Source organism: Centrocercus urophasianus, unplaced genomic scaffold (genome assembly GCF_019232065.1).
Source record: "Centrocercus urophasianus isolate 14NV4802_14NV808 unplaced genomic scaffold, USGS_Curo_1.0 seq_13, whole genome shotgun sequence".
NCBI classification, from domain to species: Eukaryota; Metazoa; Chordata; class Aves; order Galliformes; family Phasianidae; genus Centrocercus; species Centrocercus urophasianus.
This window is the reverse complement of record NW_024884475.1, coordinates 43,410,958-43,438,473: the sequence shown is the minus strand read 5'-3', so window position 1 is coordinate 43,438,473 and position 27,516 is coordinate 43,410,958. Positions and strand designations below refer to the sequence as shown.

The 27,516-nt window shown below is 42.3% G+C and overlaps 2 protein-coding genes and 1 long non-coding RNA gene across 4 annotated transcripts in view; 1 reads left to right on the top strand and 2 right to left on the bottom strand.

The window, feature by feature from the left end:
• Positions 1-394: 394 nt before the first annotated feature.
• Positions 395-7,153, bottom strand: COQ2 (coenzyme Q2, polyprenyltransferase). Its single transcript, XM_042812678.1, has 7 exons — positions 6,940-7,153; positions 6,495-6,661; positions 5,486-5,607; positions 5,198-5,283; positions 4,235-4,368; positions 3,606-3,794; positions 395-946 (listed from the first exon to the last, which is right to left on the bottom strand). Exons 1-7 carry the CDS (start codon positions 7,151-7,153, stop codon positions 791-793), a joined length of 1,068 nt encoding a protein of 355 aa, XP_042668612.1. The 3' UTR covers positions 395-790.
• The window catches only part of LOC122157193, a 24,974-nt gene continuing 4,512 nt past the window's right edge, over positions 7,055-27,516 (top strand). The window contains exons 1-5 of the long non-coding RNA XR_006167790.1: positions 7,055-7,114; positions 9,144-15,430; positions 17,629-18,563; positions 20,072-20,188; positions 22,343-22,833. This is a non-coding gene — a long non-coding RNA (uncharacterized LOC122157193). The remainder of the gene's footprint in view (positions 7,115-9,143; positions 15,431-17,628; positions 18,564-20,071; positions 20,189-22,342; positions 22,834-27,516) is intronic.
• Positions 16,647-27,516, bottom strand: part of HELQ (helicase, POLQ like) — a 15,576-nt gene continuing 4,706 nt past the window's right edge. For both annotated transcript variants that reach the window (XM_042812676.1, XM_042812677.1), the window contains 12 exons: positions 27,411-27,509; positions 26,549-26,694; positions 25,417-25,656; positions 24,483-24,624; positions 24,082-24,186; positions 23,373-23,592; positions 22,093-22,250; positions 20,915-21,013; positions 20,452-20,625; positions 19,876-19,989; positions 17,403-17,537; positions 16,647-16,856 (listed from right to left, as the gene is read on the bottom strand). In XM_042812676.1, coding sequence (XP_042668610.1) covers positions 16,779-16,856; positions 17,403-17,537; positions 19,876-19,989; positions 20,452-20,625; positions 20,915-21,013; positions 22,093-22,250; positions 23,373-23,592; positions 24,082-24,186; positions 24,483-24,624; positions 25,417-25,656; positions 26,549-26,694; positions 27,411-27,509 — 1,710 coding nt within the window. In that variant the 3' untranslated portion in view covers positions 16,647-16,778. The remainder of the gene's footprint in view (positions 16,857-17,402; positions 17,538-19,875; positions 19,990-20,451; positions 20,626-20,914; positions 21,014-22,092; positions 22,251-23,372; positions 23,593-24,081; positions 24,187-24,482; positions 24,625-25,416; positions 25,657-26,548; positions 26,695-27,410; positions 27,510-27,516) is intronic.

Genomic DNA, 27,516 nt, shown 5'->3' with positions numbered 1-27,516 from the left:
ATTTCTTGCTAACATCTAACCCAAATCTTCCCCCCTTTAGTTTAAAGCCCGTTCTCCCTTCTACTGTCATCATAGGACTGTGTAAAAAATTTTGTTTCCTTCCAGCTTATAAACTTCTTGTCAATTACTGGAGAAGACCACAAAGAAGTCTCCCCGGAGCTTTTAAAGCTAAACAAACACAATTCTCTCAACCTTTCTTCATAGGAGAGGTGCTCCAGCCCTCTGAGCATCTTCATAGCCCTTCTCTGGACCTGCTCCAATAGCTCTGCATCCTTCTTGTGCTAGAGGCCTAGGGCTGTATGCAGTGTTCTGAACAAAAATTACTCTAAAATACTTTACACAACAAGCTCCAACTTGGGATGTAAATTCTTGTGAAATAAACCATAACACCAAATACATACAGACAGATTTTATTTACATACTGGAACTGCTTTGCATTTTCCCATGTCCTGCCACTGAGACATCAGTCTTGTTCTGTACAAACTGCTGGGCTCATAGTCTGGAGAGCAGGCCAAGAGTTCCCTTGTATTACATAGGACCAACTGAACAGCCTCACTACTAGGGAGGTTGAAGTCATTCAAGAGTAGTCACAGCTTACATTGTAAGATGGTTTCATGTGCTTGGTTTTGTTGGTTTTATTTGTTTTTAGAAAAAAAAAGTTCATCAGATTTCTATAAATAAATAGAACCAGAAATAATCTGGAGTTAAAAATGCTCCACTCCATCTTAGAGGATGGCATCTTATACTAATTTTAGCCAGATTAAAACATCAGTATCTATAATAATTTCAACTACCTGCTTTCTAAAGGCTCTTCTACAGTTTTGGAGCTTTTCGTTTTCCAGAGATTTCCAAGCACGATCCCTATGAAGAGCAGAACTCCTACAGTACGATTTGAAGCGAATTTCTTCCAACAGTCTTCAGGCTTATCTATATCCAAAGTGTAAATCTGCAAAAGCACAGTATAAACATCCCACCGTTAGCATTACATTGACATACAAAGATTCGACATATCACAGTCACAGGAAGATCCATAAACTCAAAACCTCTCAGGTTCTAAACCTACCCTGAACCCCAAAAGAAACAGGAATGCTCTGTGCTTGCAGAGGATGGGATTACTTGGACCTGACTCCTGGACTCTCTCAATGAATCACAGTACAAGCAGTCTAGATACACCTGTGTGCAGTTTGATAACAAAATCTGTAAAAATGTCTGAGCGGGTAAAGAAGCCTTTAGAGATTTTCCTCAGCAGGAAGGAAGCTAATTCTTCAACAGAAACTTTAAGAAGGAAAACAGCAAAAGTACATTCCTGCACCTTCCATTTCCCTGCTCACACCCTGTGCTATGGTAGAAACAAGGTAGGAGAGGGAAAGCTGTGGAGCTCCTGTCCTGCCTGTCCTGCCCAGCCACACCAGACGCTACAACTGGCTAACTCTTAGCTGCTTCTCACTTTTTACCTATGTCCCCCTTGCAAAGAGGAACTAGGACACCTGCTCACAGCAAGACTTGCACAGCTTGGCAGCTGTTCACAGCTTGAGATGAAAAAACCACACAGTGCAGCAAGAGCAAAGTTACTGAAAAACAAGAGCTAGAAATGAAACTTGATACAGAAGTTTTTCAGGAAGAATGATGAGAGTAAAGCTTAAACAACAAAAGTGAAAGCATTCCATAGAGACACCTCCCAAAACCTCAAGTCCTGCAATTCACCCCTGCACTACCCAAGAAGTCATGAGAGAGCACATCCAACTGAAAGAAATAAAAGCCTCCCTAGCAAACCCATTCCTCTGCATTTGGGCAGAGATGAGGTTCTCATCAAACTATCTGAAATGCTGCCTGCACCTCTGAATCCCATGTTATTCACACCTTTAAAGCCTGTCAGCACCTTGAGCACAGAGAAATGAAAACACAAGAAGGCTAAGTGAAACCCAACAGCAGCCAAGCTGTAAGATGTACCTTCAGAAACACAATGCAAATTAGACATCTCAGTCTTCTTCAGCAGCGCAGAAATTTGATAACAGCGTGACCCAAACTCCTCTCTCAGGCACAAATTCAGTAACTTAAGGAAAACCTATCCCTTACATGGCTTATTAGGCTCTCTAAACTCTGTTAGGCAAGCGTTTGGAAGTCTTGAACAACGTGAAAATTTAGGCAGAACTAATACTAGAATAGTCCTTAGGAGGGCTACTAAGATGATCAGAGGGCTGGAGCACCTCTCCTACAAAGAAAGGTTGAGGGAACTGGGCTTGTTTAGCTTGGAAAGAGAAGGCTCCAGGGAGACCTCATTGTGGCCTTTCAGTACTTGAAGGGAGCATATAAACAGGAGGGGGAATGGCTGTTTACAAGGATGGATAGTGATAGGACAAGGGGGAATGGTTCTAAACTGAGACAGGGAAGGTTTAGGTTAGATATTAGGAGGAAGTTTTTCACTCAGGGGGTGGTGACACACTGGAACAGGTTGCCCAAGGAGGTTGTGGATGCCCCCTCCCTGGAGGCATTCAAGGCCAGGCTGGATGTGGGTCTGAGCAGCCTGGTCTGGTGGTTGTAGACCCTGTCCATGGCAGGGGGGGTGAAATTCGATGATCATTGTGGTCCTTTTCAACCCAGGCCATTCTATGATGAAAAGCTACTTTGTGGCATGCTTGTATGGCTTAGCTATTGTCTTTGCCCCTTACATCCTGCACCTTCACCAATAAAATCCACTCTGCAGGAAGGTAATTTTCACTTGTGCCACAACTAGCAATGTGAGGCCACTCTGCAGTGAAAAGTGGAATGCTTTCCTCCATGAATTTCCACAATACCTACAGAAAGCAGTTGCTGACAGGTAACAGACCACAGTATTGCAGGAGTTTTATAACCCACAAATATGTTTAGTACCTATGGGCTGCATGAACTTTCCTGCTAAAGAGTCACTTACATATAATGGGCCCTAAAACAGCAAGTTTCATATTAATTCCATTCTTCCCCTCTCAGATTGTTGACAGTATTACTGCTATGTTACTACCACTCACCTGCAAAGGCCAGCAATTACTTTTCCTAAGGACTAACTTGCCACAAGACTGGAGAATGCAGTCATTTGGATAACAAGATCCTATCTGCCTCCTTCATGGGCAGGCTCAATTTTCTTTTTTTTTTTCCTGATATACATTAAAATTTGTAACCCTGTGCAAGTACAAGAACTTTACTATTTTTCTGCTATAAAAACAAAAGGGAATTAAACTGTCAGATATCAAGAAATTATAGTATTGACATTTGCTACTGAAGGTAGTGAGGAGAAAACCGTAGATACATGATACTGAGGTAGATCTAACTGCAGCTGCTATCAGAAGCAGGAAGACATCACAGCTTAAGGTGAGGCAGAAATTATTAGAAACAGATTGAAAATGAGTGCTCTACAGCCTATGGACCACTGGAGGTCACTTCAAAAGAGAGGTCTGTAAAAGTTACTTATGAGAAGCAAGCTTTTGTCAAAAGATTTAAATTATTTTTACACAGGTATTTTACAAGACGATTGTTTTTTATGTACTTGATAAACTGCCAGAGGTTGAAAAGCACTCTGATTCCTTATCAAGAACATCTACGAACAGAAAGTAGAAACGAATCCATCTAACCTGATGTGCTAGGTGAGCACCTACAGCAGCCACTGCTGAGTAATAGGGGAAAGTCTGGTCACAGTTCATTCCTGCCACACACAAACCCGAGACCATTGCTGTGCTGAAGCCGCTGAGCCACTGTTTTGTATCTTCCTTGAATTTCAATGCTGTGGACTTAACACCAATAATGATGTCGTCCCTCTTATCCTAGAATGAAAGGGTCAATTAATAGAACATCTATAATCTAACTGCCACTTCATAAGAAAAGTAAAATGGGGAGCCTTTGTAAAGCCTCCAACTGTTGTTAATAGGAACCCTATTTAAGTGAATTTGTAGGTCCCCAAATTAAAATCCCAATTAAAAGGTAGGTCCTTAGAGCTGGGGTAGCAGCCAATAGCTAATACCAGCTGAACATTTATTTATGCAGTGCAGACATGGGGGCATGAAAATCACTTTACACTTCCCACTTTTCATCTGCTATGTAAAACATTAGCAAAAAGCAATAAAAGGTTCAAGGGCTGGGCTTCCTTTGGTGGTCATCTGAGGGTGAAGAATCGCAGCAGGTTAGCATAACGACTTGAAACCAAGGCTGTATATTAAGCAAACAAACACACACACAGCTGTAAAGTTCATCACTGCTGCTCTACCTGGTGAGCATATATGGTGTCGTAGACCAGGGTCCACATGACTCCAGCAAAGTATAAGGGCAGGCACACAGACCAGTCGCAGGACCCCTGGATGGCAGACCAGCCAAGGAGGGCTCCCCAGTTAAACGTAAGTCCTAAAGAGAACCAAAGGAAAAAAAGTTAAAAAGGTGATAGGAGCAGTCTGAATTACATATATACAATTCACTATCATTTGCTCAAGCATATGGTGTGTCTGCAGCTTTTTCTACAATACTGGCATCTCTATTTTCTAGCTCATAGCTTCAGTCAGGTTAAGTAATAGACATAATTTGAAATTAAATACTACGGAGATATAAGGAGAAATATGCACAGCTACATACTCTCCCCCCATTTAAATTTGATTTTGTTATCCGAAGGAAGCATTTGCTCAAAATTATTCCACTGCACTGACATCAATGCACTTCAGTGTCTGCAAAATTGACTACAAAAGAGTTCACAGCAGCCAAGCATGGCACTTCCAGGCTGAAAAAGGCAATTCTGGCTGATAAAGCTGAGGGCAGCCGGAGTGAAGAGGCCAAGGTACACGGAGATGTGTTAGTGGCACACTCTGAAATGGAAGCGCCATCATCTTCAGTATAGGACTTGATGTAGAGGCTGAAGACTGAACAAATGTATTTTTAAGAAAGGTTTAAAGACAACCCTTAAAGTAGAGCTGTTTCTCAAGTGCCAAACATTCATTCTCTCTCTCAACACTACAAAAGACAGGACTGTTCATGAATAAAAAAATGAGACAGAACACAGCTCCTGTATGTGATATACATTGCTTAAGAAGGTTCTGGAACAGCAGAATGTTGTCTGCAAGGTAATCTGATTTTAACACATAGTTGCATAAAACCAGATTGCTGAAGCTCAATTACTACCTAATTGGGGGAACTCCCCAAAAGCTAGATCAGAAGGAGGGAACTGAAAACGTTTCCAACTCACCCAAAACTAACTGGGGCCAATATGTTATTCTCTTCATCAGAGGGTAGGTGACCACAAGAGACAAGGAGGCTGCTCCCAGGATGATACTGTAAAAAGTACAAAGCAACCTTATTGCTTGCTGGTCTAAAGATCCCAAGACATTGCACGTGCTGAACTACTGAACTACAAGTACTGAACTACTTCCATGACTTCAACCCCTCTGACCCCAGCACATTTGCTGTTCACAATTTGCATCCTTAACAAGGACAAAGAAGGAAACTAAGCAACAGAAGATAACTTGTCTGCCACCTGTAGTAATTCAGACACAGGAGCACACTGAGAGCCAGGCTGAGCTGTCCACCAAGGAAAACAAAGGACTGAAAAGTGGAGATTTCTCCAGTTGACAGGGGTCTTCCTGCTGTCCTTGCAACCTAAACATGGAAAGAATCACGTTAATACACAACTCAACATATTCTGAAGCCAACTTCCTTCAGCATACTAAATAGGTATCATGTGTTTTGCACATGCCTTAACAATGTGAACTTAAATATGCCCCCTTAATTTGTTTTTCCTCTATTCCTAAATAACTTCTGCTAAAACTTCAAATACTGTTTCTGCAGTTTAAATACATGCTTTACACTGCTGTGACCAACACTATTGCACATCAAAACTAGGACATGACATGATCCATTTAAAGAAAAAAATAAAATACACATCTATCAAAAAATCACTAATATCAAAACCAAATCCCAAACCATGACTAGCAGCACAAACCAATCCTGCTACTGACTCAGCCTGCAGCATGTTTGTTCTGCAGGCTGCCTTTTTAAGTATATAAGAAAGACCTGCTATGGGAACATTTGAGCCTTTACATTTAACCACATCAAATTAATGCATAAATATACGAATTACGATATCAAGTCCAGCATACTGATTGCACACCCTGGGGAATCTTCTTGGCATATGGAGCTGTTAATAATCTCTGAACCCTAAACCAGCCAAAGATGCCCCAAAACCTTTATTGAGTCATTACTTCCCCAGTAGGACAGATAGAACAGTGCTGGAAGGAAAACCTCACAGTGGCCAATATTAAAAATCACAGGGCAAACCTAGGATCAGAGAAGAAAATAAACCAATAGTGAGGTCCACAGCCTCTCTGGGCAGCAGTGCCAGGGCCTCACCACCCTCTGAGTAGATTGCTGCAGTCCTATGCAGTAGCATTATACAAAACAAAATTATTGCCAGGACCCTAGGAAGAAACACAGACAAATGAATTGCATGCATGCTGGAAAAAGGGACGGGGGAGGAAAATCTCCACCTGTTTGTCATAGTCACGGTCCCACAGGTCATTGATGGTGCAGCCAGCCCCACGCATGAGGACCGCCCCGGCACCAAACAGGGACAGCATGTGCCAGTCAGGTAGGCAGCCCGGCTCTGCCGCCAGCCCGATGCTCCAGGTGCACGGCAGGTACAGCAGCCACGTCCCTGCGGGCAGAACGAGGTCAGAACGGGCAAGGAGAGAAAGAGAGCATCACCGAGCAGGCTCAAGCCTCCATCGGGCACGTCTCAGCGCCCTGGCAACAGCGTTTCCCGCCACCGCCGGGGATGCCATGCAAGTCGCCATGGTTACCGCTTCCTTAGCATACCGCGCCCCCCGCGTCGCTACGCCAGCCGCGTTGCCATGGTGACGGCGCCCCCGCCCTCCATTGGCCACCGCGTCGCTGTGGCTACCACATGACGCAAGCCCCGCCTCGCGCACGTACCGGCGGGCTGATGCAGGCGCATCAAGTGTAGATAGGGCCGCAGCGGACCCGGCGCGGCCCGCACCAGCTCGGCCGCCGAGAAACTGAGGGTCCGCGGAGGATCCGGGGGGGCGGCCGGGCAGCGGAGCGGCAGGGCGGCGGTGGCGGCCAGGGTCGGACGCGCGGCGTGGAAGCGGTAGGAAGCCCGGCTGAATCTCGCCAATAGCGCCGCCATCTTGCCGTCGCCAGACGCGCTTCCGCGTCTTCCGGCGAGGCGATGTGGCACGGCACGCCGCATGCGCGGTGCCGTCTGTCCGCCGCGGGGCCGCCACAGTAGGGGTGGCGTATGGACGGTTGGCTGGTGTTACCGGCTTTTGGCAACTGTTACTGGCTCCTTTCGGTGACAGGAGTGACACCGAAAGCTGGCAATCAATAGGAGACGGCCAGCAGCCCTTGACTGTGTGGGGGCCTTGCCTGACACTGGCTCTGAGCAGCAGTTGCTCTGCCTGAAGGAGCCAAGTGACAACACGTTTTAGTCTCTCGACTACTATAGTGCAGCATCTCACTACAAGCCTGTCTGCTTTGGCTACAGAATTTGCCCGAAGTGTTTAATGCATGCAATTTCCTTCAGGTTAGTAGCATGCAAGGACATATGTACCCACGCAGCAGTGTATGTCTCGTTTTCCAGACCATAAACACGAAACATTCACAGTTTTGCAAAAGGCTTCCAGATCTGCAGCCTCATCTCCTTGGTTCTGTTACTTAATTGCAAATAAAGCATAAACTGGGGACGTGAGCTTTGGATAGAGCTGTAAAAGTTAATCTGGTGAGTGTGATGTGGGCAATAAAAACTTTCCTGAGCTACCATTGAGGGGTTCTTAGAAAACAGTTTCCCTATCATACTTCCTTCAGCGCTGTGAGCTGTTGCACGGATGAAAACCAAGAGAAACAGTTTTAGTTCCACAAATTGCTGACTGCCAGGAGGAAGTAGAAAACCATTGTAATAACAAAGTGACTTTCACATGTTTCCAGTCACCATTCTGATAAGTGGCACTCCACAGCTGTAAATCAATGTGCAAGGGATACTCCTGCTCTGGCTGAGTAAAACTCAGAAATTTTTATTTCTTTTTTTCCATTTTAGTCATGTTTCATGACAAGAACAGTCACCCCAGGCTTAATTCAGGCCTAGGAAACCTCCAGGAAAGCTTCACTGCTGTTTATCTATGCTGGAGGAAACCATCCTGCATCCTGACCTGTGCTGTCAGACACAGCTCACTGTCTTGTTAAGTTTTATTCCATTTGCTGTTACAATGACAGGGTTTCTGGTCGTATCCTCTGAAATAAGCAATGAGCAAACTCCAGGGCTTCTGCAGGCTACATTTAAGAAGTTTGGGAAAACAAGCTAGAAAAGTTTTTTTTATCAGTGGATTTCTATTCCTTGTAAAGTACCCTAGCCCTTCGTAAGCAATATCTAGGGAATGAAAGATTTCAGATGTTAAAGAAATCATCTAATGTCTTTAACATCCCACTGCCATCTTCCTCTCACAATTGCCAAATTGTTCCCCATTCTCAGAAGATTCCCCTTTCCCTGTTTTCATGTGACTGATATTACTCCACCTTCCATAAACTGATCTACAGTAAACCAAGTGTGAGCAATGCCATTTCCTGTGTCAGAAACGAAAACGAATGTAGGAATGCAGGTTGTGGTCAGAGATCAAGGTGTGGCGTAAATGCGCAGATGTGAGTCTCCAGCACCATGGTGGAGGCTGCAGAGCCAGCGCTGCTGCCTGCAGGTAATAACCACCCCCAACTGGGCAGAGTTTCTAGGAAAATTGCCAAAAGTTAATATAAATCACTTTTTTAAAGTCCAATATCGAAGTCACAAGCATCGAAACAAATCTGTTCAGAAAGGTTTAAAACTACCAGTCAACCTTCAGCTTTTATGTCTAAATTTTAGCTTATATTGTTGTATTATTGTAATAACAATAATACACTAACAACTTTATATTGACAACGTGAGATTTTTCCACTCATTTTATGCCTTATGTACTTCCCTTTTTGAACTAGGACAGTGTTAAAAAACTTTGCGCTTCCTATCTGTGTTTTGGATATGTATCACCTCCTGGTGTATAAGCCTTCACACAAGGCACATACGCTGCATGGGCAAACACTCCTTTCACACTCTGCATTAAAATATAAATTTTATTGTGCCTTTTTGTTCACAGTTCCAAAGAACATCAACTTGCTTGCTGCTGTAAAGCCTTCATGCGAACTACAAGCCACTCCTCTGCCTTGAAACCACACTAAGCCAGTAGCATCATTTTAAAGCTCAAAGAAGGGAAGTACGATGCATGTTAGTTTTCTCCCTGCTGTGTTCTGAACATTGTAAGGCGCTGCTGGTGGTGCGAGTTGCATACTTCCAAGAGAACCAGCTGCACTGGTGGGAACTCACCTTATATAGGTGAAAAAAGCTGCTGTGAGGCAATTTTGTCCCAAATGGGCTGCTTCCCCAGAAGGAGGAATGCAAACACCTCAAGTATTGCTCTTAGGATGCCGAAGCCTTTTTGGTGACCTGGCTTTCTCTAGCCTGTGACCACAATCTCCCTACCTGGCAAAAACAAGTGGCACCGCATGGTGAGCCCTGTTACTCTGTGTGCTCAAATGCAAGCAATAGCCTTAGCGTTCCTGATCACGTAGAAACCATAAGAGAAGGCTGGCAGGCCGAGCACGCTGCCAGGGGCAAGGGCCATCTCGTGCAGTGCGGGGAGCGTCTCATCGTCCACCATCCGCAGTAGGCGGCCATTCAGCTGCACCTCTCTGCCAAGGCATGATGGGATACTGCAGGCATCATCTCTGGCTCTGGGTGTGAGCAAGGGCACCCAGAGCAGCACGACAAACAGCCCCCAAATGAGCAAGGTTTCTGAGGCTGCCTACACGCTGCTCAGTCCTTGCTCCAAAAGGAAGAGGTATGGGCTCACCTGGACAGGATGCTGTCCTTGCCGTGAGGCAGCAGCAGGTACTGATCCACGCTCTTACTCCACAACTGCTTAGGCAGTTGCAAGCGCTGGGTCACGTTATAGAGGTTCAAGGCAAACAGTGTTACATCCCCTTCTCGGTATTTGGGGCTGTGTGAGAGAGATAATGAGTTTGGTAGAAACAACAGACACCCACACACTTCCTCTTTCCTCTGGCCATAGTGTTGCCACCACGTGGGCAATTGCTGCTTACTGCTGGGGGTTGGTGCAGTGCAGGTAAACCCGCAGGCGCCGTGCATCCACTTGCTCCACGCTGGCCTCCAGTACCCGGGTGCCCACCAGTTTCTTATATAGCAGTGACAGCCAATAGTCCTGGGGGAATGGGATTCATCTCCACCAAGCACTCATTTTTTTGAAGCAACTCCACTTTCTGTCCCCATAGCTTTTCACGTCACCTGGATTTTGGCAATGCTATGCTCCTTCTGCAGGGCACTGTGGAGCTGGCAGGGAACCCATAGGGGACGCACTACTCTCCATGCAGGAAAACCCCATGCCCGATTTATGGGCACGACATCAGGGAGAAATACCCAGGGATTTTGGCAGCCTGGTGACATGGTGTTTCCCAGCAGGTCATGTACGCACCGGCAAGGGCTTGAAGCTGCTGTCCACCAGGTGATAGCTGCCAGCTCCAAAGAAGACCTGCCTCATCACCACGTCAATGCCACGTTGAGCTGCCAGCCCCAGCTTGTCCAGCCACCTGCCGGGAACCGGCCACAGGTCACACTGGGGCTCAGCATGAGAGCAGCTCCCGTGCTCCCAGTGCCACTCACATGAAGCCGGCCACATATGTGTTGGATAGCTGGGGGGCTCCCCCGCCATACGCTGAGCTGGTCTCACCCAGCCATACCTTCTTACCGGGAACTGTTGCTTCCACAATCTATGTGGAGAGGGAAAGGAAATAGGAGATAGGTCAAGCTTTGTCTGCTGAAGTTACTGCAACCACCTATGCCCATTGCACTTATTATTACTTTTGCTAAAATTAAGGATTTTTACACTGTCAGCAGCAGCTGAGTTTGGAGGATGCTTATTAATTGTTGCACAGCAGAGCAGTCTCTGTGCAAAGCCACACGGGGAGGATTAAAGAAGAGCAGGCACCTCCAGGACATTGCGTACGGCTGTGGCAAAGGAATCCAGCACATCAGGGCTCAGGAAATCCTCCCTTGTTGCACTTCGGCCATTCACATAGTAGCTGGAAATGGAAAAAAAAAAAACAAAAAAAAAACCAACAGCTGAAATGAAGGAAAAATATCAACATTGGTACCTGCTCTCACTCAAGCTCAGTCTAAATGTCCCTGCACCAGCTGGGAAGCTGCTGAGCATTTGTTCTAACGGACAGAGCCACTGCTTGTCTTTGCAACCATGCTGCATCCATCTGGTTTGTGCTGAGCCACATCCCTTCCCAGTCACATATCTTTCTGTGGCTGGAGGACTTGGTGCAAGCCCCAGTTGTGGGTGGAGATGTTCTGCAGGTGGACCAAGGGTACTGTTGTTCCCCACCAAAGTGCAGCATATGCCAAAAAGCTGCGCAGCTCTCCGTGCAAGAGGGAGAGATACAATGCAGCTCTTGCATTGCAAGTGAGAGCTGCTGTGCTCTCACTTCTCTGCACATCATTTCTCTTTTTATTGATAAAACGTGTTTTGTAATCAAAATGACCTTGCACGCACCGCATTCCCTGCTGCTATGTCTATGCAACTCCTGGAATAGATTTTGGGTCTTGTTTGAATACTCTGCTATTTAGAGCAAAGCACAATACAGAGGCATTTGGGACCTGCCAACAGAGTTGTTTCACCTCTTCCTTTCCACTAGCATATGTGAATTGACATTTCTTAAAAAAAAAATAAGAGCCAATAAGCAGAGCAGCGATAGCAGCTGAGGGTACTCACTGGTGCCAGGTGACAGAGTCAATCGCCTTCCCTCCGGATTTCAGGAAGCTGCAGTCAAACAAGGGTTATAGCAGGTACTGGTGACATGCTGCAGCATCCACCCTACGTCCCTGCATGCCGTGGTTCCCAGATCACATCATTGCTACCCTCCCAATGGTGTCACACGGGCCCTGGACACCCTGTCTACCTTCTGAGCAGGTGCTGGGTGTGCTTGCGGGGCTGCCCCACGTCGGGGCCATACAGCTCAGCGTGTCGGTACAGGGGGTGCTGGCTCAGGAGCTGCCGCAGGTGGATGAAATCGCGTCCCAACTGGAAGCCATCGATGTAGATGCCCGACTTCTTCCTGAAGCTGTTAGGCTCTGGGGAAGAGGTGCCCATCAGCACCGCTCTGTGCACAGGGCTCATCCCCAGCCAAAGTGGGAATGCTTACCATTGCCCAGCTCCCAGGAGATGTTGTAGCTGCGCTGTGCACAGTAGCCCAGCAGCTGCTTGGCGTTGGAGCTGTCCCACTGCAGGCCGGCCCTGCGCAGCAGTGCGTTCAGTCCAAACACCAGGCGGAAGCCTGAGCAGCTGGCAAATGTGTGGAGGATGTCCAGTGTGTTTCCTGCATGAAGCAGAAGATGGCTTCATCCTGATGTCTCAGCATGGAGCTGGGAACTGCGGACTGCAACCTGCTGGTTGTAAACCCTACTGGGAAAATCCATCAAAAACTTACTTGTAATGGTGGTGTTTTTGTGCTTTTTCCAGGAATGTTCAGCAAGGAGCAGTTTCTCCTGGAGGGGCCACTGAGTGAGCAACAGCTCTGGAACCATAGCAGAGCTGGGCCATGATCTGCACACATCTGTAGGGCAGAAGAAGGGTGGGAGAAACCAAGCTGCCATCACCATATCAGGCAACACACAAAGGGTCATACTCATCACAAAGAAATGGGAGAGGTGTGTGTGGGGCTGAGCACTAGACATCCATTTCTGCGCAGCACGGGATCAAATCCCTCTTACCACTCTCGGCCTGAAGTTCTGATAGGACTTTCTCTTCCCAAGTTGAATCTTGTTTGGGATTGAAGATCAGGAAATCTGTACTAGTGCCTCCAAACCTCAGGAAGCCTGGGGAGAGCCCACTGGCCAGAGTGTGCAGCTTGGGGTGTCTGTGGAAGGTAAATTAAATGTCAGGGTAATCTGCCACATGGAAACAAAGCATCAGCAGCATTCAGAGAGACACCTTGCAGCAGAGGATCTGAGCCACCCGAGTGTGGGCTTCAGGCTGGCTTTACACCATTTCTCCCTTTTTCCATGGACAACCACCAAATGGATAGATTTTGTACCAAAACCAGAGCGTGTGTGGAATGAGTGTTCAAAGTAAAGCAGATGCAGTTCCAGTGCTATCTGGGATGGCAGCAGCCCTATCTCACTCTGTGGGGACACCCAGCAGATACGAAGCCACCAAGCACTTCCTGATGTCATCACAGCAGCCAGAGCTGCCTGCCTTCAGATAAAGCTGATGCTGCCTTACAGTTTCAGAGCAATGGGGCAGGGCTAGAATTTGGGATTGGGTGGGTGAAAAGGAAAGAAATTAAATGACTTTGGGGAAAACAAACAAACAAACAAACAAACAAACAAAAAAAAAAACCCACAAAAAGTTGAATCTAAAAGAGAAGAGAACAAAGAAATAGAGCTGAAAGAAGAGTCCAGGAGCCCATCGTCTGGAAGCCCTGAGCTGGGATTTGCTCACAGTCAGAAAAGGCTTTGATTTTAGCAGCTACTTGTTCACCTCCACGCACATCAGAACCTCTCTGGCATTCAGTGGGGCTCACAGCACCCAGAGTCCCACTAAGCATCCACAGAGCAGCACCAAGGCTCAGCCTGCTTCTGTCCCAGCCAGAAGCATCATCCACTGCCAGCATCACACACCAGCACCTGGCATCCTCTCACCCGCTCACCCAGGAGTGGAGCAGCTGCAGGGCTCACCTGAGCAGGGCAACAAAGCGCGGGTCACGGGCCAAGCTGGCATCCAGCGTAAGAGAGAGGAAGGCTGGGCTTACCGCCCCGATGGGTTCCCGCAGCCTCAGCTGCAGCTCTGCCGTCTGCCTCGGCGGCACAGCCAGCAGCAGCAGCAGCACCAGCACCAGCATCCTTCCTTCTTCTTCTCATCTTCCTCCTCCTCCGGGCCGCTCCGCCGCCCCAGCACCACCCCTGGAGGGCGGGCAGCCCCAGCACCGCCCCGCAGCCACCCGCTCCCAGTTTTCCTGATATGAAATCACCCTCCGCCAGAACGAGACCAACCAGATCGCATGAGCGCTGCCGTTTGTAAACACACCCACGGTTCTGCCGGAGCGGAAGCATCAGCGACACTCCTCTTGGCATCACGATCAGCAGGATGCTTCCAATTTTGGGCTATGGCACGCATCTACCCTTTGCGGGGTGAGTTGCAGTAAGTCCTGCATCCATCCCATGGGTTTTGCAGCAGCCACCCAGCCCTGCGACTGGGACGTGGATCCAGTGATCCATGCTACATTTGGGATGCAATCCACTGAGAGCGGATCGTGGCAATGATGGGTCCGGTGCTTGCTGGCCCTAGGGGAGCCTGCTGCCCCTCGCAGCTGCAAAGTAACACTACAGGTGTTACACGACAATTAGCATTACTTGTTAGGGTGTTGTCCACATGGCATTAAGCACGTTTTAAAATCCTGCAGAGAAAGGGAGATGAATACAGAAGTATTTGTCACTCATCGAAGTGCAAGCAAAGTGCTTTACTGGGAGCTCCAGAGCGAGGGTGTAGGGGCCAGGACATGCCTAAAAACCCTTTCTTAGTGCTAATGCTCCATCCACACTGGCCCTGTCCCACTGTCACCACCCCTGCTGCACTGGAGCCAGTGGTGCCAATGGCAGGCACACAGCAGGAGTTCATAGCAATAACAGTGCTTTCTGGGAATTTGTGCAGCCCAACCATGGAAGTGCTGAGCTATCACCAACAGCAGCACCCCAGCTCTTCCTGAGCAAGAACCAGTTGACTTTTATGTGGGCAAAGGAAATGCAGAAGGGTAGAATAAACAGTACAAAAGGCAAACGTCTCTTGTGGCATCACAGCATTTGTGCAGATCAACATTACTGGCGGTGTCAGATCAGTCTTTCTATGTAAGAAACCTCACTGAAACAAAACTCAATTGCAAAAGTAGACTATGTACTGAAAATTAGGTCTCTTAAATAATTAAAACCACAGGCTGTGCTTCTCAAAGGCCTCCCACATCATCCTCATGTCTCCTCATACTGTGTACCACAAATCTTTGATTTCAGAAGCCAGATAATTTTTCTATAAACCTAAACAAAACCTTCACGTGCTTTGTATTCATTGCAACCTGCACCCCATGCCAGGCCCGTGGAAGCGATGAATGAAGCTTTCAGTCACAGGATGAAACAGGAGCTGACACTGAGTCAGCTCTCACTGCAGCACCTTTCCAGAACAGAGACCACAGCAGTGAACCTGGCTGCAAGCCTCCTGCCAGCCCCTTCTGGACACAGCCTTCTGCAAGCCACGCACAGAATGTGTGTGTCACACATCACATGTGGTGAGAGAGGGTTGCAAGGATTGGCCAGCAGGTTAGCTACCTTCTGTAAGGATTTATTGTATTATTTGTAGAGGATTAATTCAGAAACGTTGGCGTGTTTTTATGCTTGTTTCCAAAATCCCTCAGTATGAGGTTCTAAGTAAGACCATTTCAAGTGGAGTAACAGCTGAGCAAAGCAATAAGCCTTTAAAGCAACTGGCTAGGTGTTGGAAATAACTTACAGTTGAAGTTCTTGGCCTGGTTTAATATTCCAAGTATTCGATTCCATTTATTAAAATCCCAAAGCCACTAGGAAAGTAGGAGAATTAAACTTTTTAGGCATTTTTTCATCAAAAGAAGGCTAATAGATTATTTACTTGTTACTCAAGGTTTCTCTAATGAAACAAGCAAGTCAGCAGTAAAATACTACTCATCATTTATTCACCACCACCTTTTGAAGCAGTGTTCTATAATGCAGACCCAACTATATTTGATAACTCTTCATGTGAAGTGCTTTAACGTTATCATGTTTTACATAGCAGTTTGAAAAAGGAGCTCAACTGTGTCATGACTGAATATTTAAGACATTTTTAAGCCGCTTTTATGAATCATAACTTCTTGCTAGAACTGCTCTCTTTTATATGGCTTTCAATACCCTTACTACTACAACTATCATTTGCCTTTGTAGTCTCAGAAGTTGATATGGCTTCTGATATTGCCTTAATATTCAAAACCTTTCAATAAAATTTAAACCCTATTTGAAAGTCTTTTACAGAATCATCCTTAACAATTCTCTCCCCAGGCATTAACAGAGACAGAATTTGGTGTTCAAATCTGTTAAATCTGTTAAAAATAGTACTTAGAAGAGGCAGTATCTACAATTCCTTATGCAACTCTGGTATTTCTTCATTAGAGCTACAACTCTATTTCTCATTCCATTAGCTTTCCCCAGAAGACAGGAACTCCTATCAGCAGAAGTTTCAAAGTAGTTTGCTCACACATGGGTGTCCTAAAGGATGCGTATGATGCTACCACGTCACTTTTTACTGTGCTTTTTAAGCCAGCTATGAGCCATAGTTCTATGTACATAAGTACACACCACCACCTAAGTCCAGCCCCCAAAGCATTCCTAGAGCTATGTATAAAGATGGGAGCTATTTAATAGCACATCTTTTGATTCTGGTCTGTGCAGAAGAGATTCATTATCAAAATTTTCAAATAAAGAAAAGTTTCCAAGAAATACTTTCCATTCAGAATTCACACAAATATGATGTATATAAAAGATAATAAATATTTATTATATTTACAGCATGTATACATAGGACAAAGTTAAAACCTAAGACATGCCCAAATACTTCAATTCATTATTATTTTTTTCATGACTGAGCTGGTCAGTAGGTTTATGGGATATCCGTAGGCACCTTTAGGAGTTCCTCTACTTCTTCTTGTAAAGCTTCAGCTTTTTCAGTCAGCAGCATCTGTAATAGCAATCAAACAATTAGAAAATTAAGACAATCATTTGCGATACTGTTAGGATTAAACATCAGTGTTCCTTTCCAGGTTTGTATCTGGTCTTGAAAAATGAAATGAAACAATGCTGTTGCTCACAGGACTGCAGCACTCCAAGATCTAATATCTTCTTATGTATTATGCCAAGACCTTGTACTGTTCACTGTTCCAGATAAGCTACCAGAACATTTCTGGTCTTTGTTTCTCTAATGAAGAGAACTCTTTATGACCCCCCCACAGAAAAAGAATTGGTTTAAGTAGTTTCTATTTGCCAATCATTTAAGTGCATCATGGGCTATAGTCGCTGAATTCACCCCCATTGTAATCATCTTAGATAAATAATGTGGTTAAGAAAATGAACTCACTAGATTAATACTGATCACTGTTGCCACTGCAAATATTCACAAATGCCTTCATTTCTAAACTGAATCTTCCACTTTCTTTTAATGTTATTCAAATATTCATTTTTGAAACTTTGAATTCCTCAAGTAGTTTCTTTTAACATACTTGCTTACCTTTGCAGACGAAACCATTTGTTTGGCTTGACGTCGTGACAAATGCTCGATCGTCTTCACCAGAGTTTCTGGGTTTGCATTAGCTAAGTGTGCTAAAGTTTTGTACCCTGCATTATAAAGCTGTTTAGCTCGTGCCTGTAAGACAGAAGTTGTGTTAGGTTATTTTAAGAGGCAATAAGAATCCTCAATCCACCTCAGACATTTATATCTATATATTTTTTAATAGTGATCCAGGTTCCCTTTGATTCACCTTTCCAAGAACAGCAAGCCTCAGACGAACTGGCACTAGCAATTCAGAGGTACTGACTTAAACCTGAAAAACCTTACACAGTTCTAAGTAAACCAGGTATCATTACTTCCTTTGCACCTGCACAGTACTGTGTCTGCCACCCTCATTTCTCTTTTGTCACGTTTTCTGCATTTGCTGTCACTGACACAAATCACTGCCTTATCTTCTTTAGAAGATCTAAATGAAATGAGAGCTTGTTGTGCCTGAAAAGTGTTGCCCCTATTTTTCTGCAACTTTTAATACCACCTCATGAGCTTCCATAGCACTCCAGATAAGACTGCACTTTGCTGCTTAGAGCTTATTAATATTTTTTTTGCTTTACTCAATTGTATCTTTTCCTTTAGTTTTACACCAAGTCATGGCTGTTAGCTCACAAGGACAGGAGAGATTCTCTGGAATTTGACAGCTAAAATCAGCATGGGAGTACGTGTGGCCTGCTTCTCTTTACTAGGCTTGGTCCTGTTGTGGTATAAGAATGCAATGCAGCCCAACAGTAATTACTGTATACCGTCTTTTTGGAGATGTTTCTTTTGCAAAACTTACAGTGATTGAACTTGTATACAAAGTTTAAGTCAAATGCATTTCTAGGCTAGTTTTTAAAGCATTTGGTAATGCCAAGGCTCTAACTGCCTGAGTAATAATTCCTATCAGATGGAAAAGTGGTACACTGCCGTATGGGAACTGCTGAACCACAGCCTGAACCTCTGATTGATCACCTGAGGCAAGCACTCAGTCAGCTGCCAGAGCACAGGTGAAGGCAATTCAGCTGTGTGACCAGAAGGGGTGGCACCATTTAAGGGTTGCCTGCCACTGAGGAAGGATCTCTTCTGGAGGTTGCTCTTTGTGGAGTTTTTTGTGAGTCTACAACACTGGTGAGTACTTTTCACTTATCTCTGATTGTCTTTCCCAATGTGATAATCTTAACAGCTTAGCTTCTCTATATACTATATAACATCTGTGTGCTTATTGATCATACAACTGCCATCATATATTTTGTCAATCACACTTTTTTTTCTCCTATTGTTAAGGCACCAAGGAATAGGAAATCTAATCTGATGGCATATATATATATAGTACAAGTATCCAACAGAAAAGCTTACAAACAACACATGAGTACTTAGTGATGTGAAGTGTCATAATTCACAAAAAAAAATCCATTAAATGCCAGCAGACCTCTTCTGTACTGTTCTGTAGCTGTATGCACAGTATGACTGATAGCTCAGAACCTGCCCTTGCTAATAACTAACAGGGAAAACATAGTTTGCTCTTTGGCAACTCAAAATTCTAAGGACGTTTTCTCTTTTACTATGCTAAGCCAAATATTGATTCTATCAGTTTCCTACACACAAAACTATGTAAATCATGCCTGTTCAAGATGTTAGTATCTGCTAGAAGTACCAGCTGTCAGTATGATTTAAATGGTTTTAATTATTGTTTAAAAGCACCTTGATGAGAGCAATGTATTTCAAGAACAATCTGTACAATGTAACTTCAGTAGAATCATGCTGTTCAGACTCTTCTTGCCCTTAAAGGCTTCAAGCCATGGAATGAAGACCTTTCTTCTCCCCTTATACTAAATTCAGGCTATTTCATACAAAATGCATCAAGGTGTAAGTCTCCATAGCTTTAACTTTTCAGTGTAAAAATTCACTGCCACCAATCTGCTGACAACGTGATTTCTACAGTATGCTGGAATAGAAAAGACACATCCTTTTCAAAGGAGGTTCACTCACAATCCTGCACTCAGTTCCCACAGTATCTTAATGCTTGAATAGGAGCCCTCAGAAACCAGTCACATCTCTCATTTGAAATACATGCACCAGCATTAGTGATACTAGAAGCTTATGTTCCCTATGTAACTTCCCGAAGTTCTGTGATAATCTTCTAACTTAACCTCAAAATAAACTTGACCTGGGCTGTGTTTTACAGTTGAGCACAAAGCTCTAAATTGGTATGCAAATGCAGTGCTTTCACTGTTGCTGCAGCAGCAACTGGAAGGAGAATATGACTGGCTCCAGCTCGCATTCCCCCAACAGTACCTGACATAACAGACTGTTGCGAGGTATTCCTATGATGACAGATTTGGAATAAAATCTAGCCTGCTCTTCCAGACATACTTTAGTGATAATAACATTTAGCACAAAAGTTTGCCTTTGTCCAATTGTTGAAGATAGGTTTACTTACCTCTAGAACCCCTGCTACCTCCATCAGTGGAATGAGCTCTGTCTTAACACAGTATGTCAAGCGCTTGGTAAGTTCTGTCAGCAGGGCTTTATAAACCCAAAATTCCTCCAGTTCCTGCAGAGACAAGGACAATTAGAAGTCAAAGTAAAAGGCAGTAAAAAAGACAGTAGGAAAACTCTTCTTGCTATTCTTACAGCTTGTTGCAGAGTTGCATCTGGCGCTCCTCAATTAAATCTGGGATGGTTAAGAAACAACCAAGACAGCTCTTTTCTCACAGTGACATTCCATAACCAGAAGGCCTCGTCTCACAAAGGTAAGCTCATAATTTTCCATCAACTGCACTTAATGACACTGATCAGTGACCTCTAAAGTAGGTATTCTTGTATTCTCTGTCCATCAAGCTTACTGTTAACACAAGAAATATGCTTTGTACTGGCATTCTTTTCTTGACAATGTGTAGTTACGCACAGGAGAGGTGAAATGCAATGTATGCATTGAGTTTAACATAACAGAAGAAAACTTCAAATTTTGCAAAGCCAATCAAGAGAAGATACTAGGAGATATTTAGTACACTACCTCACAGAAATGCAGAACACAAGAAGCAAATGAGGCAGCAGATGTAAGGAGATTCTGCACGTAACCTCGGGACATGTTGAATTTCTCTGAGACGCTCCATATGTTGGTCTCTTTCAGTAGGGCATACAGGACAAATGACAGGTACAGCCTGTTCACAACAGCAGTGTCCACATTCTAGGAATAAAACAAGTTAGAACTCAGTACCCCCTATAAAATTCACAATTTTCTGCTCATTCTTCAAGGATTAAGTCTTTACGTGTCTGTTCCTTCACATCTCTAATATATTCTAATATGTTAGACCCTAATACATTAAACATTATGAAAAACAAGATGAGGTGAAAAGAAAGTTAATGAGTAAAAGAAGAGTAATCATTAAATACTTTCAGGAAAGTTATCCAGCATTTTTAAACAGTTGAATTACAAGACTACACTGTTGTCTTAGTGTAAGAAATCTCCAGCCTACCTTTCTGATGGCTTGACCAGAAGCCTTTTTTGCAATAAAACTCTCAGGTACTCCTACCATATCTGCTACTTTTTGCTCTGCTGAACTCAGCTGGTTGAACTAAAGGAAGATTGATTACAGTCAAAATCATTTCTTCATTACAACTAATTAGAAATTAAATGTTACAAATCATAATAGCTCTAGACAATGTATATTTAACTCTAAAAAGTAATTCACATCACATTTGTTTAATACACACACCACCTGCAGGCAAATAGCTAATTTTGCTTTCCCTGCTCCTCCACAAATAAGAAACTAACATACTTTTTCACCTTTAACTCAACTGGTTTAAAGCCACATACACCAGAAGTTTAGCAGCTGAACACATCTGTATATGTGTAGAAAGGGTGTGTTTTTTTTTAAATGCATACACAGCTTAATTATTAAGGTGCACACAGCATCACATTTCTCACCTTGTCTGGTAATGACAGTTATCTATATAAAATTCAAGATAAATTAGTTAAAAACCACAAACTACCAGTAGCTTTTCTACGTGCTCTAGTATTTTCTTCCAAGTCTTGTTATTTACTTAAACACATCTGGAATTTAAGTTCTTCCCTGTCAGATAGTGATTAATGCTAGTATGGAGTTACATAAAAAACAGATCTGGTTCAGTTTCACCAAATATTTCAAAAATAAGAAGCTCCACGACCAACAAACAATTTTTTTTTTCCTGTACTCCATGCTTGAGCTTGCAGAACAACTCTTCAGGATAATTTCCTACAAAATTCAGACAACTATTTCTTATGAAATATGTTATTGAAACCAGAAGTCTGCTACTGAAAGGAAAACTGTGCTTTTAAATATCTGTATCTAATATTTGAATACTAGGCTGACTTCTCTGCAGTCAGATCTGCAGCTTCTTTACCTGTCAAACTGTTGAGTACAAACCCGGTTATACAGACTTTAGTGCCATTGTGCCGCTGTTTCTCAGTAAGAGAACAAAATATCAATGCACAACACAAATTAAGTTCTTGAGGTAAAGAAAAGCACTTCTGCCCTATGACTGAAAACATTAACATCTTTACCTTTTCATCAAAGCATTATTGTACTAGTTATGTTCTGTATGTATAAACACACTCAATCCACTAAGCAGCATTAGTATATGCCCCAATCAAACATTGAAATGCAGATCTCACCTGCCTCAAGTATATCATCCAATCTGGGCTGCAGTTGGAAACCATGTCATATGGAGTAGCTAAATAGAGAAGATGAAGACTGCTCTCAAGAACCAGCCCTTCCAAGCCTTTCCTCAGTTCTTTGTAAAGAAGATTGCAGTACGACACATCTATAGAGCCTAAAATAAGCAGACAATGCACAGCAATTTTAGGTAGGCATACAGAGTTTAGTGCAACAGATTCTCACATGAAGTCATTTTATTTTTTCCAGGAAAGTTTGTTGGTAGTGCAGTCTTAATCCAAGAGGAAAGCGTAGCCCAAATCATTGTTATCTATCATTATTGGCAAAAAGGAACTGCAAAAAGTCTGTGAGCACTGGTTTCCACATACATTTTGTGTGCTTCTGGAATGTTTGAATTATCTTCTTTTGAAGAAACTCTTGTATGAAACTGAGAGATAGCTTCAGCCTGTGAAATACAAGTGCTTTCCTTGTCCTACATCTTTATGCTATGAGATGAAAAAAAATTGTACTTTCTGGTTGTATGGGAACTTTTGATCACAGCCTGAACCTCTGATTGACCACCTGAGGCAAGCAATGAGTCAGCTGCAGGAGCACAGGTGAAGGCAATTCATTTGTGCTACCAGGAGGGGATGAAGGCTGGCTCCACCTCTCTTAGACCCCTCTTAAGGACTGACTGCTACTGAGGAAGGATGTGTCTGGAGGTTGCTCCTTGAGGAGTTTACTGTGAGCCTACAATGCTGGTGAGCATTTTCATTTAATTTTATATCTTTCCACTGTGATTATCTTGCTAAGCTGACATCTTATTGATGTTAGGCTTATACTTATTGATCCTACATCTTATCAAGCCTAACCTCTGTATACTTACTGACCATACACTGGTATACTTTTTACATTAGATTTGGACCACATGTAATATTACTTCCTTTCCCCATTAGTCTCTTAATAGGCATTGTGAGTAACATTATTTTTTAGCCTACTTGTAAAAATGAGATTGTGAGTAATTTTCATTACGAATGCTAAATCAAATTAAGTCATTAATTTTAATACAGTTCTAGTTTGAGTCGTCTTGTTATTCATGTTGTTAAGATTCATACCTGTAACGTTCAGTCACACAATGCTTACTCATTCTCAATTTCAGTCCAACACATTATTTAGTAACTAAACCTGCACTGGGCAAGCTTTTTTTTTTTTTTAATTGCCTTTTCAAAGAGAAGAAAGCCACATTAATAAAGGTAAGGCTGAGATGAAAGGGCTTGTTGAAGAATAAGATTAATCTTACCTTTATATGTAGCTTTACCCAACAGTGTGACTGTTAGTGTACTTTTGGAATTTTGATCCTTTTCCATTATTTTTCCTTTTAAGAGTCCCTTTTCTATTAGATTTTCTAGTTCATCTCTAACAATCTCTGAGAGGCTCTTCTCTTTCAACAGCAGCTGCTGCTGGACACCCAGCAATGTATGGCACATAAAACTGTACACTTCCTCTTGGGTAACTGCAATCTGTATAAGATTTGGAAGCAATTAGATGTTTAAATGTCATTGTGCAAAAAAGAGCATGCTATTCAAAACACTTACTCAGACTATCATTAAGTTGTTTATAGAGAGCTAAGTGACAAATAGAATAGACAGCTGATCATTGATCTGATGGGACAGCATGTCCATTTCTTTACTATCCTGGCTGTTCTATTATGTTCATTTGTTTAGACTGTTGCTAGTTTTTATTTGTAGAATCTAGCATCAGAAAATGAAGTACTAAGACACTGGAGAACGTAGACATAACTTCGGTTTTGTCCACACTAGAAAAGCATCATGGTATGTCATTGCTTTTTAAGTGAGGAAAATATTATTCAGTTTTTCACTTCCTATTTGAAGGGAAGCTGTGCTGAACTTAGCTAAGTTCAACTGTTAAAAATACCTGGTCTTCCTACAGAATCAAGTATTTATTGCATCCCCCAAACACTTTAACTGCTCATAATACTTAACTAATACCTTCAATCCAACCAATGATAGCAACAGGTACTGCATTCCCTTGGTGAACTCTGGCAGAAGATTGCTGTAACAATTCTCCAAAGGACTGGTTATTAAATCCCGAACCTAAAAGGTCCCAAGAAATATATTGGTACAGAAAAATATTTAGGGAACAGTTTTAAGCTGTTCTGAAGTACTGACACTTTGTTTCTAAGCAGAATCACAAGTATCTGTAAACATCAAGCATTTATAGCTAATGCCTGAAAACAATCCATGTATGACTAAAGCAATTAACTGGTATTTTGTAAGTCAGTTACCTCAAACAAATTCTACTGAGATCAGGCTAACGACCTCATCTACTCTTCTTTATCTCACCAACTTAATCCAATGACTCAAATCACCAACAGCTTCATAAAAGTTACCAAATGTTTGTCTTTTTCCTGCACTATGAGAATACTTTCACCAGCACTGTCAATACCAGCTCGACCAGCTCTGCCAATCATTTGTTTATATTGATTCTTCTTCAGGAACTCACTAGCAACATAAGGGGCTCTTAAAATCACCCTGTAAAAAGAAATCATTGGTAAGTTGTGCTTAATATTAAAATTACTGTAGTTGCAATATCATAAAAATGCATCTCTAGATATGCTTCATGCTTTGCAACTTAGATAAGCAACATTGTACTTGTTTTGTTGAACACTTTTTTGGAAACATCTAACACCTTGAAGTCTGAATCATAATCCATTTTAATTGCTGCAGAGCCTTTGTATTAGTCAAACAAACAATGTTGACCCTAAGTCAGCAGTGCTAAAAACAGACCACATTTCTCTGTTAGGAAAATAAAGTTCTCTCTCCTCAGATGTGTTACTCAAACACAGACACACAAAACTGGATTCTAAGCAAACAGTCTCTTGGTCTTGAAGACTGGGGCAAACTGTACTATCAATACCTGTGTAACGAGTGCTAGCACATTATTCTGGTAAAATATGTTTAAACATCTCCTTATAAAACAATTTTAGGATTTAAACATTCTTGTAAAAGCATTTAAAAAGCATCATCACTTGCTCGTTATTACTGAACACTGAAGAAATTTCTCAATATAGTAGAAATTCCTTCATCTGTTCAGGAAAGTGTTCCTCAACTGTGCATTCTGAGAGACTTGTAACTGACATGTTTTTCCTAGAATTAAAACTGCAAAGTTATCACTGTCCTAAGCTCACTGTGTTAAATTACTTCCTCCTGAAATTTCCAAGTAACAGCTGAAAGATATTTAATAGAGTTCTGATATTTCCATTTAAGGTTTATTATTATTTACAATGCAAGAATGAAACAATGTAATATTTTTGGTTAACTTACCTTCTTGCTGGCAGGTTAACACCAGCAGCTAATGTAGCTGTGCAAGCAAGAAGACACAGGACACCCTTAGAATATGCTTCTTCTATACTCTTTCTTTCATCATTTGTCAGGCCACTATGGTGATAGGCAACACCAAAAGGAATTGTTTGCCTCAGAACAGGACAGATGCTTCCATTTCCAATATCCTTTAGGTTCTTAATTAGGTCCTGTTTCTCTTTCTCCCTGTGAGCTCTGAATTCTCTTTGAGAACAAAAAACATTTCTTCAGACTTTGATCAATTAATAATCACTTTAAAAAAAATTAAGGCAGACATCTTCTACATTTCTCTCCATTATCTGTTCCTGTAACTAAATATGTGATAAAGATTTGGATAAAGATTTGTTTCTGATACTTCAAAATAGTAATACACAGGTAAAGACTGAAGTCACCCACAACTGATTATTTTTTTTTGTTGTTCTTGTTTGGAAGCATGGGTACAGAAGGCATCAAATATTGATTAGGTGTGTATCAGGCACATTGAAGATGAGAGAAGGTCAATATCAGCTTATAGCAAAGTTTATAGACACTAAAATTGGTTCCAAGATTGGGAATTTGAACAATCAATGTAATTTCTTCCTACATGCTATTTAAACTAGACTATAATTATATTAAATCAGACTTTTATCCAGTCAAACAAATCTCAACTTCTTCTATATGTGAAGCCTAGTTTAGTGTTTACATCCTCTAAGGAGAGAATACTTGATACTTCCATAGTCAACTAATGACATACATGACCAAATACAGGGCTATAGAGAAAATGCCTTAAGTAGCTTGTGGAAATAAGTGCCAATAAGATAAGATTAAGTGTTTTTCTTTCTTTTTTTTTTTTTAGTATACCCTTCTCTTACTATGTTTTTTAAATTTATTTGTCCTCTATTTGTAACATCTGCTGAAAAAAGCTTGTAAAACAGTTTACTAATAAGCCTTCAGCAATTTTCTATAATATATCCAGTTAATAGCTTCATGTAATTCTGTATATTCAAAGTACACCTCATCACCCAGAAAAAGCCACTTCCAAACTAGTTAAGATAAACCCTGAGTTCTAGCCAACAATTTCATATATAATAAAAAAAAGTCATGAGGTAAAACATACTTGTTCAGATACTTGCAAACCATTGTAGCCACGTTTTCACAGTTCTTTTTAGTGGGACAAAAGATTAGGCAGGAATATTTTGGAATAACTTCAGTAACCAGTGCAACGATGTGGTCGGGATCTGCTTTCTCCAGACTACTGGAATACTATCAACAGATTGACAAACATCATTTTTCAAATGTATAATTTAATTCTTAAACTCAGCAAGTACTCAGTACATGTTCTCTGCCTTCCCTAGGGCATTCTCCACTTGTTTTATGGTGACTTAAACAAGAATTTGTAGGATGAACTTCTCCCAACCAAGCACTTTACAGTTTACCAAAAGATTCAGCTCAGAATATCTATATAAAAAATCAACACTCTTCTTCCTCCTCCTTAATATCTTTACCTGTAGTGTTACAGTAGCAATGCTGCTTGTGCAAGTGGATGATGGTAAACTGCTACCAATCTTAACATTGAAGTGAATCCAAATAAGTCAGTAATAAGCTTATAACAATGAACATATGTTCTGTTATTTAAAAGTGAGAATGTATGTTCTGTTACTTAAAAGTGATAAACAGCTGAGAAAATCTACCCAAAGACTTGCAGCAGTTAGTTCTATGGAATTTTCAAGCCCTTTACTACCCATGGGAGAATACTGAAAAGAAAACAGACCAACCCCACTTTCTACTAAGAGCAGTAAAAATGTTAAAATAGAGTTAAATATCTGATATTTAAAGGACCTTTTTCCTCTTCTTAAGTTTGCTATTGTCTTTGTTATATGCATTACAAGTTAACTATGTTATTTCTTCTGTGAAAGCACTGCAGACATCAACAAATAATGATGTTTTATAATCATAGTTCAAAGAAACTTAGATCTTACCTTGAAATTAAGGAGACGTGAAAAAGTAAAGCCATTTTCTGCTTTGCTGTCAACTTCATAAATTGTATCTCTTATCTTTATGTATTCCTTTAACTCTACCTAGATT